The sequence below is a fragment of the Corvus kubaryi genome, unplaced genomic scaffold, assembly GCF_017639235.1.
Source record: "Corvus kubaryi isolate FWS band 111438036 unplaced genomic scaffold, C.kubaryi_AGA036_p1.0 78, whole genome shotgun sequence".
Lineage (NCBI taxonomy): Eukaryota > Metazoa > Chordata > Aves > Passeriformes > Corvidae > Corvus > Corvus kubaryi.
Window position 1 is genome coordinate 1,258,608 of NW_024582065.1, and position 12,926 is coordinate 1,271,533.

Here is a 12,926-nt window from a genome sequence, read left to right on the forward strand (position 1 = left end):
CAGATGCATGCCCAATAGATAAAAAAAATCATTTAGAAGAAAGGTAATGAATAATGAAGCTGACAACATCCACTGATGAGGTTATTCAGTGTAATAATATAAAAGGCTGAGTGAATTGCAGAAGGATGTTATGAGAGAGCGGGAGATGAAGTTCAGTGTCAATAAAACGTAGGGTTGGTTACGGGAAAACACCAAACGGCGAGGCCTTGACTGTTGTCTCTCAGCAGCGAGACCTTCGGCTCTGCAGGATTTCCGCCTGCGGAACAGCGGCAACCCAGGAGCGGCACCGCGGGGGGAATGGGTGCGGGATGCATCCCGAGTGTGCAGGACTCGCCCTCCGACTGGGAAAGGACTGAGGGGAAAGGGAAAGCCTCAGGCCAGGGACCAGGATCGCTCCGAGGTCCGGAACAGCTTCTGCGCAGGAACAGCGCTGTGAGCCCGTGTCTCCTCGGGAAGCGCCGGGGTGGGGAAGGTCTCTAAGCGAGGCGCCGGGAAGATGCCGAAGGAAGGCTGAGCCCGGTTTTCTCTCGTGAGCAGCTGCCGGGTTCAGGGCAGGGTCCTTCACCGGGCGGGCGCTGGAGCCGCAGCTCTTTCCCCCGGGAAGGACGCGTTGGGAGGGGGCGCGGACAAGCGGGCGGAACCCCCCGAGCCCCGGCGTGCGCGGACGGCCCGGCCGGGGGAAGAGGCGGCTCCGCGGGGGCAGCTCCGCCCCGGGCCCGCCCTGACCGGGAAGCAGACGGGCGGCGGCCCCGCCTCCCCGGAGCCTCCCGGGAGCCGCCCCGGCGGCGCAGCAGGGCCCGGCCCGCGATGGCCGCGCCGTGCAGGACGCGCACGCTGCAGGTGGTGGACACGGAGTTCAGCGCGGACGCGGTGGAGTGGTGCCCGGTGGAGGGCTGGCACAGCATCCTGGCCTGCGGCACTTACCACCTGCGCCGGCCCGACCAGGTGAGCCCGGCGCCGCTCCGGGGCGAGCCCCGGCCCCCGCCGGCCCCGTTCCAGGGCGAGTCCCCCATCCCCGCCCGGCCGGCACCGTTCCGCGGCGAACTCCCATCCCCATCTCTGCCCGGTAGCGCTCCGGGGCGAGCCCTGGCCCCATCCCTGGCCGGCTCCGCAGCAGGGCGAACCGCCGTCCCCGCTTGGCCCCGCTCCGGGGTGAGCCCCGTCCCCATCCCCGGTCCTGCCTTGTCCCGGCTGCGGCGGCTCGAGGAGGGGCAGAGAGGCCCCTCTGGTGAGCGTGGCTGGCCCCGGTGGTGGCTTTCATCCCTCAGGGTTGGGACAGCCCAGTTGGGAGCCTCAGCCCCGCTCCCAGCAGGGTCTCGGGTGCGGAGCAGAAGCGCGGCTGAGCCTGCCCTTTCCCATGTTTTCCGCAGAGCGATTCCCGAGGGAGCAGTGGGGCCTGTGACCGGACGGGGCGGCTCTACCTGTACCACTACAACGAGGAGCAGCCGTACATCCCGCTGACCGAGATCCAGCGCATCGACACGGCCGCCATCCTGGACATCAAATGGTAACGCCGGCCCGGCCAGGCTTGGTGCCACAGCAGCGGGCTCTGCTCCTCTGGGGATCCTTTTTTTGGCATGGCAGCAACAGCAGCAGTTACTAATGGAACAGTTCCTGACTTCTTGGAGGGAAATACTTTCCGGTTTGTTCCAATGAGCAAAGACTGCCTTGTTTCTGTTTTACCCTTTCTGCTGACTTGTGAGTGGCTGGTCGTGATTTTGTACCTCATTTATTTATATAATAACATATAGTAGATCTCCCCTGTACAGAATCCCCTCCTCGCAGGTGTGTGGGAACTTGAGGAGCCTTAGATTTTCTTAATGCGAGATTTTTTTGGTCACATACCTTCTCCTTGTGCATGTTGGAACGAAAGTTATGGCTTTGTTCTCTTCAAGAAAGATGGACATCGGAGATCTGTTTAACTTGATCTTGTAGGTGCCACATTCCTGTTGCAGAACATCCCATGGTTGGCATCGCAAACTCCACAGGCGCCGTGGAATTTTGCCACCTGACTGGAAGTGAGGTGGGTGGATGCAATGCTTGCTGCTGCTGAAGCTGGTTTTAACCCGTGTTTGATACATCACTACATTTACTAGCAGTGTGCATTGGCTTGCAGGAAAGCTGGGTGGTTTCCATGGCTTCCTCAGCATCCTTAGCTTTTTTAATGCTTCTTTTGTCTTCTGATAATGTTTATCATAAATTCTATAAACTTGTTTGTGGCACCAGAGAGTTGGGCTGGGCTCTGCCCACCTGCAAAGTGGGGAAGGAGACGCAGGAGCGGGGCAGAAGCAATCCCTGGAAACAAGTATGGACTAACTGGGAAACATCAGAAGGAGCAAAGCTGGTGAAAGCAGGGAGGATTTTTGGAGTGGGGTTTCTTTTGGTGGTGAGTGAAGAGAGTGATCAGAGCCATTCTCACAGAGCAAAGAAAGCAGAGGCCAGTCTGTAAGGGAGTTCAGCAGTTGGGTCATCACTTCTCCTGCACTTCATCACTCCCTGAGAGGAAGCAGAGTTTAAGGGAGGTTTGGTGGGAGATGAGCAGCAGAAGGCTGGAATCTAGTGTGTGCACGTCTGCCTCTCAGCCAGCACTGGGCAATTGTAGTGCTGGGGGACATTTCATTGCTTCTTTGGTGTGGCACCCTCATTTGCTCATGAGTCTCTGGAAAACTGCCGTGGGGAGCAGTGCACCTGTTGTTATGCGCCTGCTGTCTTCCCAGTCTTAATCCATTCCTTTTGTTTCCAGTAGAAGAACAGCTGCATGTTGGAGCCACGCTTCAGGGTGGATCTCGGGGCACAGCGACTGGCCTTGTCCTTGGACTGGTCCACTGGACGAGAGCAATGGTGAGGGTGGGAGATGGAGGCTGGGGGCCAGTGTGTGTGGGACAACTTTCAGGAGAAGTTGAGGACTTGGATGAAGGAGTCTTTAGTGGTTTTGACTTTCTTGATCCCAGCTGTCTCTCTGGCCCTGCTCCAGAAGTAGCTGTTTCCAGAGCAGAGGTAACAGGAACACAAGCACTGTGGCCACTGGAACAGGAGCAGAGACTAAACAAACAACAAATGTGAGGTTGTGTTCTGGGGAATGGCAGCAGGTGAGCCAGGGATGTGTCTTCTGCTGCCTTTGTTAAAAGGAAAGACCAGAACGGGATGCAAATGGAGCTGCTGGTTCCAACTCTGCTCTTAGAACAGCTGAAATTTTAGTGTGAAGTTCTCCTTAAGAATTGCTAATAATAGTACATGTAGGAAGTTTAATCATGGCTTAGTGAGAAACAGGAGAGAATTGGTTTGGAAGCAGCTCCTTCCTCTATCAAGCACTCATACATGAGATTTCAGAAATGGCATTGCTGCATGAAATAATCTGAATTAGCTGTACCTTGAAAGAGGAGGGTCAGTGTGTTCTGTAGGTGCAGATGAAGAGTGGTGCCTTTGGTGTGAGCCTGGAAACCAGGGGGGTCAGGCAGTCATTGCTTAATGCTGTAGGGCAAATTTGCTAATTAAAGCTGTTTCTGTGCATGCTGTTTAATGAGTAAGTAGAATTGCCAGTTAGACTTTCTTCTTACATTCCTTCTTCTTGTCTCTGTCCTTCCCAATATTGTTGCTCTGATGAAAAGCCCCTTTAAAGCCTGTCATTGTTGTCACTTGAGAGATCAGTAACGTCTCCTAGAAGCCAAATGTACATCGTTCACATCTCTGCAGGAAGGGGGTGGCCCTGTATCTCTTATGTGGGAATCTGGGAGATTCAGTGTGGCTGAATAATTTGATCAGAACTGGAAAGAAGCCTCAGGCCACCAAAGCAGTGCCTGCAGTTGCAGGTAACCAAACAGAAGGTACCTAGTTCATGTCAGGGAATGTCAGAAAATCTGTGCACTGGGAATTGCAAAACATTTGCCAGTGCTCCAAGGTCATTGTGTCTAGAAACTAACTGTGCTGTGGCACAGGAAGAGAGCAGGAAAGGTCAGGATCAGCCAGTGCTTTGGGTTTCAGTGATAGCAAGGAAATAAAACATCTCTTTGTACTCCAGAAGAGGGAAGAGGCTCTGAAAGGGCATTGTGAGTCTGACTTGGAGGAAAAAAAAAATCCCTCTTCACATGGAATTTGTTTATTGATGTAATGTGAAGCATGTAAGAAGTCAAGTTTTGCATCTCTGAGAAAGACAAGAGCCAGGGGTGGTTCTTTCCCTGACGTGGGTGTGAGTGGTTGCTCCCTGTGAGAGCAGGGATCACTGGGGCAGGTGATTTAAAGATGGAATGGGCTGAAGCTGAAAAGAATTGTATGAATGTGTCATTCCTGCCACCATGCTGCCAGTGTCTGTCAGTGTTTAGTTGAATCGAAATACTTGATTGCTGCAGTAATTCCCAATGTTTTCTCTGTACCCCGCTGTAGTGGATGTCCTTTGAGAGTGATCAGCAGTGATTCAGAGGGGAAGCTGAATCTTTTCTCCATAGATGAATCTGCTCCTTCTGTGCATGTCCTGAACCAGTGGGAAGCTCACCAATTTGAGGCCTGGATTGCTGCTTTTAATTACTGGGACACTGATATTGTGTATTCAGGTCTGTATGGGCTGGGAAGCTCCTTTGGGGCTGTTGGGGAGGGGGCCCCTTGTTTAGGGAAGTGTTCCTTGGGATTTTACTTCCCAGGGTTGGGTATGCTGTTTGCATCACCTCTTGAAGGAGCTGGGGTCTCTGCTTAGGGGTGAAAGGCTTCTTGATGGTGGGAAATGGTTGGAGTTACTTAGGAGAAGCTGTACCCTGAAAACTGTACTTTGGGTGGCTATTGGCAAAAAAAGATGATATTCCCTTGCAGTATGCAAAGAGCCAGAGAGCTGTTTGAGTCCAGTCTTTATGACTTGTAATGTTTGTTTCTTACCAAAGTGAGGGTATTGATAACAGATGTGTTCTCTGTGGTGATGGGTATTGCCAATATGAGCCTCAATGTGATTTTTGGTGTGTCTGTTAAATTCTATGAGATCCCAGGGCTGGAAAGCATCAGCTCTCTATCACAGACTGTCCTGAGCAGAAAAGGACCACCAAGATCATCAGTCCAACCCCTCTGCACAGACCCCCCAACAGCCCCACCCTGGGCATCCCTGGCAGCGCTGTCCAAACGCTCCTGGAGCTCTGGCAGCCTCGGGGCCGTGCCCATTCCCTGGGGAGCCTGGGCAGTGCCCAGCACCCTCTGGGGGACGAACCTTTCCCTGCTCTCAGCCTGAGCCTGCCCTGGCCCAGCTCCAGCCGCTCCCTGGGTGCTGTCCTGGTCACAGAGGGCAGAGATTGGAGCTGCCCCTCGGGAGGAGCTGCAGACTCTGCACTGCTTTGCCCCATGCTCAGGGCTGGTGCTGAGGGTCACAGTGTTTTGTCCCCGGGCAGGAGGGGATGACAGCCTGCTCAAGGGTTGGGACACCAGGTGCAGTCCGGAGGCTCCAGTCTTCACCAGCAGGAGGTGAGTGAGCCCTGTCCACACCAACACCCTTCAGCAGTGGGGTGCCAACACCCACTGCTGTTGTGCCCCTTCCCAAGCCACTGCCTTTGGAGATGAGCAGTGACAGTGGATCCTGGTTCTGCCTCCCTTGGGAAATGGATCTATTAGTGTTTTTCATCAGGACAACTTCAGGTTGAAACCTTCTTCTCCATGTCCTTCAACACGATAAACCAAGTGCTGACTTGCACATGTGAAGAGGGTGGCAGTTTCTTTCTGAAAAGGATCCTGATTTTACACTTTTATTTTGGCAATTTTTGTGTGTGTTAAATTGGGATATATTATTATGGAATGTTTTTTAGAAAATATTTTGTAATCCACTGTTCAGTTATTCAAAGTGATTTCATATCGTATTTTAAACTATGATTAAAACAATATACACAGCTCTCCAGTGGAATTCTAAATGTAAATTTAAATTACACTGGGGACTATTGCTATGGAAATATTAATTCTGGGAGTAAAGTCTCCTGGGAATGGAGTTGTTCTGCTGGAATTCTTAGGGCCTTTGAGCAGCAGTTTATGGGGTAAATATTATTAGAAAATACTTGTGCTGAAAGATGGTGTGAGTAGAAGTTTTGTCCCTGGGAATGCTGTTGGACTGTGTAGATGGAACTCTGCTTGGGTGGGTCACTGGACTGAAATTTTGAGCTCACCTCTCCTGGGACACCTTGATGAAATAATGTGCACTCAAAATTCAAGGAAGGAGTCCTTCTCGAATTGCTATCTCTTCCCTCTGCAGACATTCCATGGGTGTGTGCAGCATTCAGTGCAGTCCCCACCGGGAGAATCTCCTGGCCACAGGCAGGTGAGTCCCTTCCAGCTGCTCTCCCCTGGTGTGACCAGCCTCCTCTGTTACCTGAACGTGCTGCTGCCTCTTCAGAAATTCCATGTGGTGCAGAGCACGTGGTCTTCCCTACCTTTCTTCTGTGCCCTGACTGGGCTGTGCTGCTTTTCTCTTTGTGGTGTGTCCCCAGCTACGATGAGCACGTGCTGCTGTGGGACACCAGGAACATGAAGCAGCCGCTGGCTGACACCCACGTGGAAGGTGGGGTTTGGAGGCTGAAGTGGCACCCCACCTGTGATTTCGTGCTCTTGGCAGCCTGCATGCAGAGCGGCTTCAAGATCCTCGACTGCCGCGGGAGCCTGGGTGAGTGTCCAGGGAAGAGCTGCTCTGCTGCTCTCCTTTGCTGCCTCCAGGTTAATGGGGAGCTCCAGCTCTGACCCTGCTGGCAGGATTGAGATGGTGTTAATAGCCATAGACTTCTGTTCCAGTTTGAGGTAATTCTTCCAGCTTTTCCATACCTGTGCACTCTGCTGGCCTGCTCGGTTGTGCCAAGACCCTGTCACTGTTCGTGTGTAAATCCCCCATAACTTCTTCTCACGGGAAGAAAGCCTTTTTGTTTGGTGGGAGGGCACAACCATTCTGGGTTTGTGTTCATTGTGATGGTTCAGAGAGGTTCTCCTGACTGTCAGGTGGTGCTTTCCTGTTAGCAGGAGTTACTGACCTGCTGGGGAATTGGTTATTGCCTCAGGAAGGAAGTGCTCTGCAGCCTGGTTAATCCAGAATAACATGAATAAGCCTTTCATGTGAATCACGAGGTACTTCCATGGTGGAAAAGCTGTTTGCATTCACATTACAAATGCAGTCTGACAGAGGATAGTTGGCTTCCTGGGTTCTCCAGACCTTGGGCAAATCCACTGTTTAGGAAATGAGGATAGCATTTCTCCTGTGTGGGGAAGGAGGGAACTTGATGTCTACTTACTGTCAGAGTCAAATGCTGAAAGCTGACAGGAAGAACATCTGCAGTGTATTAATAACCAGGACCTGGCAATCCCCCAGGTGTGTTCATGGGTCGGTGAAGGTTGTGGTGTGATCAATCTTGCCTGTCTTGAGCCTTTGTAGGTACTTTGAATAATGATGCTCTTAAACCTCATGCATGTTAAACCCTCTTCTCATCTGCTGCTGACCCAGGGCAAATCAAGGCCATTGAGAGGTGGCTGAAAAACGGTCAGTACCTCATTCCTCCTGGAGTGCTTCACTCTGTGGTGAAGAAGGCAATAACCAGAGAACTCTTCCCATGGGACACAGCCAGTGCTGGAATGGCTGCTCAGCACTCTGCCGCAACCCACAACTTCATTTCTAAGTCATTTCATTTATCTTTTTTTTTTTTTTAAGCGGAAAACACAGAGGAATGCATCATCCTGTCATCCTATGTCCTGCACAATTCCTTGGCTTATGGGGCTGACTGGTCAAGGCTGTGTCCGAGGGATTCCTTGGCTGCAACCCAGGACCTTGCTGCTGCATCCCAGCCTTCGGAGGAGCTCATGGGAACATCAGGGGAAGGAGACGAGAGGCTGAATTTGCAGGTCCAGAACCTGAAGATAATTTATGAGTCTCCTACAGCTACTTTTGATGTAATTCTGGATGAGGAGAGTGAAAGCCCTGCTGTGGCACTCGCAGCAGGGGCAGGGCCAAAGTTGGCTGGGGATCCTGGACTGGTGAGGGGCTCTGGTTTAAAGGGAAGTTTAGATTTGGCTGCCCAAGGGGCAGATCCGGGGTCAGCCAGCGGCTCTGACTCAGGAGCCAAGAGACCCAATGGAATGGGCCTGGATGGAGGCAGTGACTCAGCCAGGTCTCCAGACAGCCCCAAAGAAATGAGCATTGTAGCCACTTGTTCCTTCTATGACAACATCCTCCACATCTGGAAGTGGGAGATGAGCCTGGTGACCCCTCTGGATGTTCCAAGTCCTGGATGTCCATCTGAAAGAACAGCTGAAAGTTTGCATTGACCAGTCCTGAGGGAAGAGGGAGGAAAACTCCTGAACTGAAAGTGACAGCTGAACGTAATGCCCTAACTTCTGCTGGGCTTTCCCAGTCTTACTGCTGAGCTTGGGAGTCTTTCAGGGACAACACTGATGGAATTCCTGGTGTTTTATTTTCAGCAGAGAGGGAAGCCTTTGCTTGCCGGCCTGTGGTCATGCCCAGACAGGTTTATTTAGTTTTTCCCTTAATGTCCTAGTTCCAAGTGGAACAGCCCTCCCCTCTCACAGGCTGCTGCTTTGTACCTCAGATTTGAATCCTTTTAAGGCTGGTTTGCATTTCACAATGGATCTGTTAAGCACGTTCTCCTCCTTCCCTCACAAACCAGGCTCAGCTGTGCTGCTGTACAGACCCAGTAAGTGATCAGAAGGTTCCCTGAACATCTCAGAAAAGCCCCCGAGCAGAGGCTTGGCCGTGTGATGTGTGTGTGTCCCTGGAGAAGAGCTCAGACAGGCCAGATGCAGTGCAATGTACTCACAGTGATGTCTAATAGAGAAGTTCTGGTTCAGAAGGAAGTGCAGACTGCCTGGCGTGATGGGAAGTGCTGTGGGATGCTCCTTGTGAGGATCCTCGTACATCTCCATCATTTCCCATCAGACTGACTGCAGACTCCTTCATCATTCCCAGCTGAGCATCCACCCTGGTTCAGATAAATCCTGTAGTGACCTCACCATGTTTCAGTGCCACTCAGCCACCCCCCACAGCCTCTCAGTATCCAGCTCATGTTTTCTGCTCTCCACAGAGCCACATTTAGGTCCAAAGTCAAGCTCAGTTTTTAAAAGGTGAACAGCTTTAAGATCAAAACCTCCAAAAAGTGTAAGCGGTGTTTCCTGACATCTTTTTAAGTTCAAAGTAAGTACAGAAACCAAAATCTTAACAGCATTGCCCAACTACCTCCAGGAATGGCTGCAGGATTTCTCATGGTTGCTCCATTAGCTCTCTTTTTTTCACTGTGAAATATATCAAAACACCCCTTCTGGAACATTTTCTCGATTCCTAGAAACAAAAAACCAGCTTAAACTAGATGAGTAACTTTTAGCTTGCATGGTTTGTCTTTGAGGGTCCTAAAGAATGAGTTATCTGGAGGGAAAGAAACACCAGCAACAGGTCTCTGTGTAACAGTGCTGCAGCTAAACGACGTCGAGCAGATGAGAACTTTGCTGCTTTGGAAAGCCCTTCTCAAGGGCAAATGTGTATTTTAGCAAGGGTGAGTGTGTATTTTAGCAAACATTCTTGAGCACTGTTACATGAAGATTCATATTAGTAATGAAAACAAGAGCTTTTGCTAAAGAAAAAACATGCTATTTTTGGATGTTTCTAAAATAAAATTAATACAAGTGATTGATCTCTTTTTGGTTGTTTTGGGTTTTAAAAATCAAATGACGTGGCAGTCCTCGTGAGGACCTTCTGCCCTGGGATGGCTCAGGCTCCAAGGGCTGAAAGTTCTTCAGGAGTCAGAGCGGTCAACCCAGTTTCCTTCGAAAAGCGAGGGTGTGTCCCTGTATCTGCCGATGACTCTGCTTTAAAGGTTGTAATGCCTTTTATTGCCCTGTGAGATCGGCAGGGAACAGCCCGAGGGCAGCGAAGCTGGAGTGGTGTCACCGACTGGGACCAGCCTGGTTTAGGCTTTGGGCCAGTCCTTGCTTTGCTCAGAGAAACGAGGAAACCCAGTTTTTATCTGCCTTCACACGGGGTGTGAGGCTGATGCCGAAGCGATTTTTTTGCCTTTTTTTCTTTTATATATTCTCTGTATTCTTTACACATATAAATATCAATTCGGCATCATGGCAAGTGATGTGGTCAAGAGCACGCTGGAATTGGCATCCAAGGGCACAGGATTTCCTTCTGGGACTTGGGGCTGTAGCACCCCCACTCCATCACAGCCCTGCCCTGCCCCGAAAATGTGGGCGTTTTAACCACCACCTTCAGGACTCACCTGTCAGCCCTTATTACAGACTAAGTGCTCACAGACCATCCACTAAACATGCTTCCTTTCTCCCAAAGCGAACGTTTTCAGTCTTAATTTAATTCTTAAAGGTTTAATTCTTAAGCTTGGCAGTAGTTTGTATTTACAAACGTCACGGACCCGTCACCCTTAGAGCCCCCCAGAGAGGGCTGTGCTCTCCAGGCACAACTGTCTCCCAGAGGAATTACCAGTCATGGATGGGAAATCAAACCGCCGATTTTCCCCAGGATTTAAATCAGGTATTACAGAAGAACAAGGTAGAAGGATTTGCTTTAATGTTCAGTGACAGAGCTCGTCCCGCGCTGGCCGGCGGTACCACTGCCCGCTCCCTACCGCACGTAGTTCTTGGGGAAGAGCTGGAAGAGCTTGCCCTCCTGCGTGGGCTCGAAGCCGTACTTCTCCAGGTTGTTGGGGTCGAATGTACCGTCCTTCACGTCCTTCTCGATGCGCGGAGCCACCAGCTCGTCGAAGAGCTGCTTGGCTGTGACGGGGGGCTCGGAGCCCTCGTCTGCGCGGTACGACACGTAGGGCCGCAGCTTGAAGCCCGTCAGGTCGGGCACGACGAACTCGGGCACCATCTCCTTGACGAGGAGGAACTTCTTGTTGCGGGTGAGCACGCCCAGCTTCTTGGCGCCGCGGCCCTTGTTGTGGCTCCGGGGGCCGCGCTTGCTGGTGAACGGCGACACGCGGTCGGCGCCGCGCACCAGCCCGCGGACCAGCTGGGTCAGCAGCCCCATGCCGGGCACTGAGGAACCAGCGGAGCCGGAGCGAGTCCCGGAGAGCACGCGGGAGGGCTCAGCGGAGGCGGAGCCGGTCCCGGAGGGCACCGAGGACTCCCCGAACCGCGCCGGAGCCCGGCCGCGCTCTCAGCCCGGAGCGGCCCCGCCGCGTCCGCACACCGCAACAGCGCCCGCTCCCATTGGCCGGGCCGCGCCAGCCAATCCGCGGCGCCGATGCTGCCCCCGCGCGGCACGCGCGCCGAGCGGCGCCGGGGGACCTTCCCCGCCAATCAGCGGCGAGCGGCCCGCGGCGTGGGCGGGGCCTGGCGCGGCCGCGCCCCCTGGCGGAGGCGGGCGGGGTCTGCGCTCAGCGCCCTTCGCCCCCGGCCCGGGGAGCTGCGGGAGCCCGGGCGGGACAAGGGCTGGGACCGGGAGCGCGGCAGGAGCGGGGCAGGTGAGAGGGTGCCGGGGGTCGCTGGGGAGCAGTGCCGGCCCCCGGGCCTTGCGGGCTTGTGCAGCCCCGCCGTGCCCCCGGGCGGTGCCCCAGGCCCGGCGGGAGGAGGTTGTTGTTGAAGGTGCGCCCCGAGCTTTAACCTGGCGAAACGGGGCCGGGCAGGGCAGCCGGGGCCGGCCGGGGGTGGCTGGAGGGTGACCGGGGCTGTCCTGAGGCGCAGCCCGGAGCGGTCGGTGCCCGGTCCCTGCCGGGCAGTGTCCGTCCCGCGGTGCCATCCCGGTGTCCGCTTTCCTTGGAGCGCACGGAGCAGGGATAGGTTTGGCTGTGGCACCCTGTGGAGGCTCCTGGGGAGTTTCTGTTTCAATGCCCGTGGCTGCGGAGAAGTTTCTTCTGGAGAACTCCCGTCCGGGGAAGTCCCGTCCCCCAGCACTTCAGTGCTGGGTTTTGTTGCTCAGCGGAGAGACAAAGGGATGATAAAGTTAAAAAACTTACTGTTCCCCTTGTGGTGTTCAAGAGTTTGGATCAGAAGCTGCGGTCATCTCTTAACTCAGTCTTCTCTCTTTGTTTTTGTCTTTGCTCCTGCTGCACCTCCAGACATGGATGAAGGAGACAACAGCACCAGCCTTGAGGTACAATATGTTTTGCTCTTGTTTTTGGACTTATTTATTTCCCCTCTGGGAGTTCCCAGAAGCTGAAAGCAGCTGTAGCTAATTTGATAACATTGGGACAATACCTTTAGATGCTTTTCCTCTGTAAGAGCCTTTCCTGCTGGCAGTTTTATCCTTTCAAACTTTTAAGGATTGGTCCCATTTTATTGTGTGGGGTTTGTTGTTTTTTTTTTTTTGTATTTTTAAAATTTCTTACAAACCATTCATGCTCTGCTTCATATTCTAAGCTGTTTCAATAATGCTATGATTTAAATACTTTCATTTTTGGCCTAAAGAAGGAGGACTTGCAGGATTCTGGCAGACTGCTCTTCTTGCATTTGTTTTTAATCATAAACGTGAAACTCACAGGCCAGCAAGGCACGTGGTGCTTTCCATAGTTGTGAAAAACAAACCCCGTGAGAGGAAATACTTCTCAGAACTAACAAACGCACACAATGTACTTGTACACAGTTAAAAATGTTTTGTGAAGATCCAGGTTCTGTAGTCAAAACAAGGCACGTGCCTCTGAGCTGTGAGGAAGCTGTCTTGTGCTTTGGGCTAATCCCAGTTTTAAGTCCTTGTTTTCAGGGCTGATAAGCCTTGCCCACCACTCCCTGCACGGGGAATGTCTCAGTGTTTGCCTTGGGCTGCAGTGAGGAGTTGTTGGACTCCCAGCAGAGCGGAGTGTTGGGTGCCTGTGCTCTGGATGGGTGTGAGCTGCAGTTGTGAGGCTGCATGTTTATGTTGATTGCTGTGAAGTCTTGGGTTCTCAAGGAAACTTTGACATCAGGAAGCAGAGAAATGCTCTTTGTGCTAATCCATCCCCTTGGCAGGTCACTGCTCCGTG

General features: G+C 52.6%; 3 protein-coding genes across 7 annotated transcripts in view; 2 read left to right on the forward strand and 1 right to left on the reverse strand.

Annotated features, from left to right (window-relative positions):
* Positions 1-742: 742 nt before the first annotated feature.
* Positions 743-9,634, forward strand: DPH7 (diphthamide biosynthesis 7). Of its 3 annotated transcripts, XM_042052354.1 has the most exons (9): positions 743-945; positions 1,371-1,507; positions 1,936-2,023; positions 2,747-2,841; positions 4,381-4,547; positions 5,364-5,436; positions 6,212-6,277; positions 6,447-6,619; positions 7,649-9,634. In XM_042052354.1, the coding sequence occupies exons 1-9, from the start codon at positions 808-810 to the stop codon at positions 8,260-8,262; spliced, it is 1,551 nt and encodes a 516-aa protein (XP_041908288.1). In that variant the 5' UTR covers positions 743-807; the 3' UTR covers positions 8,263-9,634. The 3 variants fall into 3 exon arrangements, with proteins under 3 accessions (XP_041908288.1, XP_041908286.1, XP_041908287.1); XM_042052352.1 differs by lacking the exons at positions 743-945; positions 1,371-1,507 and adding an exon at positions 1,514-1,642; XM_042052353.1 differs by lacking the exons at positions 743-945; positions 1,371-1,507 and adding an exon at positions 1,609-1,698.
* Positions 9,635-10,312: 678 nt separating this feature from the next.
* Positions 10,313-11,178, reverse strand: MRPL41 (mitochondrial ribosomal protein L41). Its single transcript, XM_042052355.1, has one exon. It carries the CDS (start codon positions 10,994-10,996, stop codon positions 10,589-10,591), a length of 408 nt encoding a protein of 135 aa, XP_041908289.1. The 5' UTR covers positions 10,997-11,178; the 3' UTR covers positions 10,313-10,588.
* A 131-nt stretch (positions 11,179-11,309) lies between these two features.
* PNPLA7 (patatin like phospholipase domain containing 7) overlaps positions 11,310-12,926 on the forward strand; it is a 117,722-nt gene continuing 116,105 nt past the window's right edge. For all 3 annotated transcript variants that reach the window (XM_042052283.1, XM_042052284.1, XM_042052285.1), the window contains exons 1-2: positions 11,310-11,432; positions 12,027-12,061. In XM_042052283.1, coding sequence (XP_041908217.1) covers positions 12,029-12,061 — 33 coding nt within the window. In that variant the 5' untranslated portion in view covers positions 11,310-11,432; positions 12,027-12,028. The remainder of the gene's footprint in view (positions 11,433-12,026; positions 12,062-12,926) is intronic.

What these genes read in the sequence shown, in the direction of transcription:
- DPH7 (XM_042052354.1), top strand. Translation starts at nt 808, where the DNA reads ATGGCCGCGCCGTGCAGGACGCGCACGCTGCAGGTGGTGGACACGGAG. An exon ending in ACCTGCGCCGGCCCGACCAG is followed by an intron (nt 946 to 1,370) that starts GTGAGCCCGGCG and finishes TGTTTTCCGCAG; the next exon opens with AGCGATTCCCGAGGGAGCAG. An exon ending in CACTGATATTGTGTATTCAG is followed by an intron (nt 4,548 to 5,363) that starts GTCTGTATGGGC and finishes GTCCCCGGGCAG; the next exon opens with GAGGGGATGACAGCCTGCTC.
- MRPL41 (XM_042052355.1), bottom strand. Translation starts at nt 10,996, where the DNA reads ATGGGGCTGCTGACCCAGCTGGTCCGCGGGCTGGTGCGCGGCGCCGAC.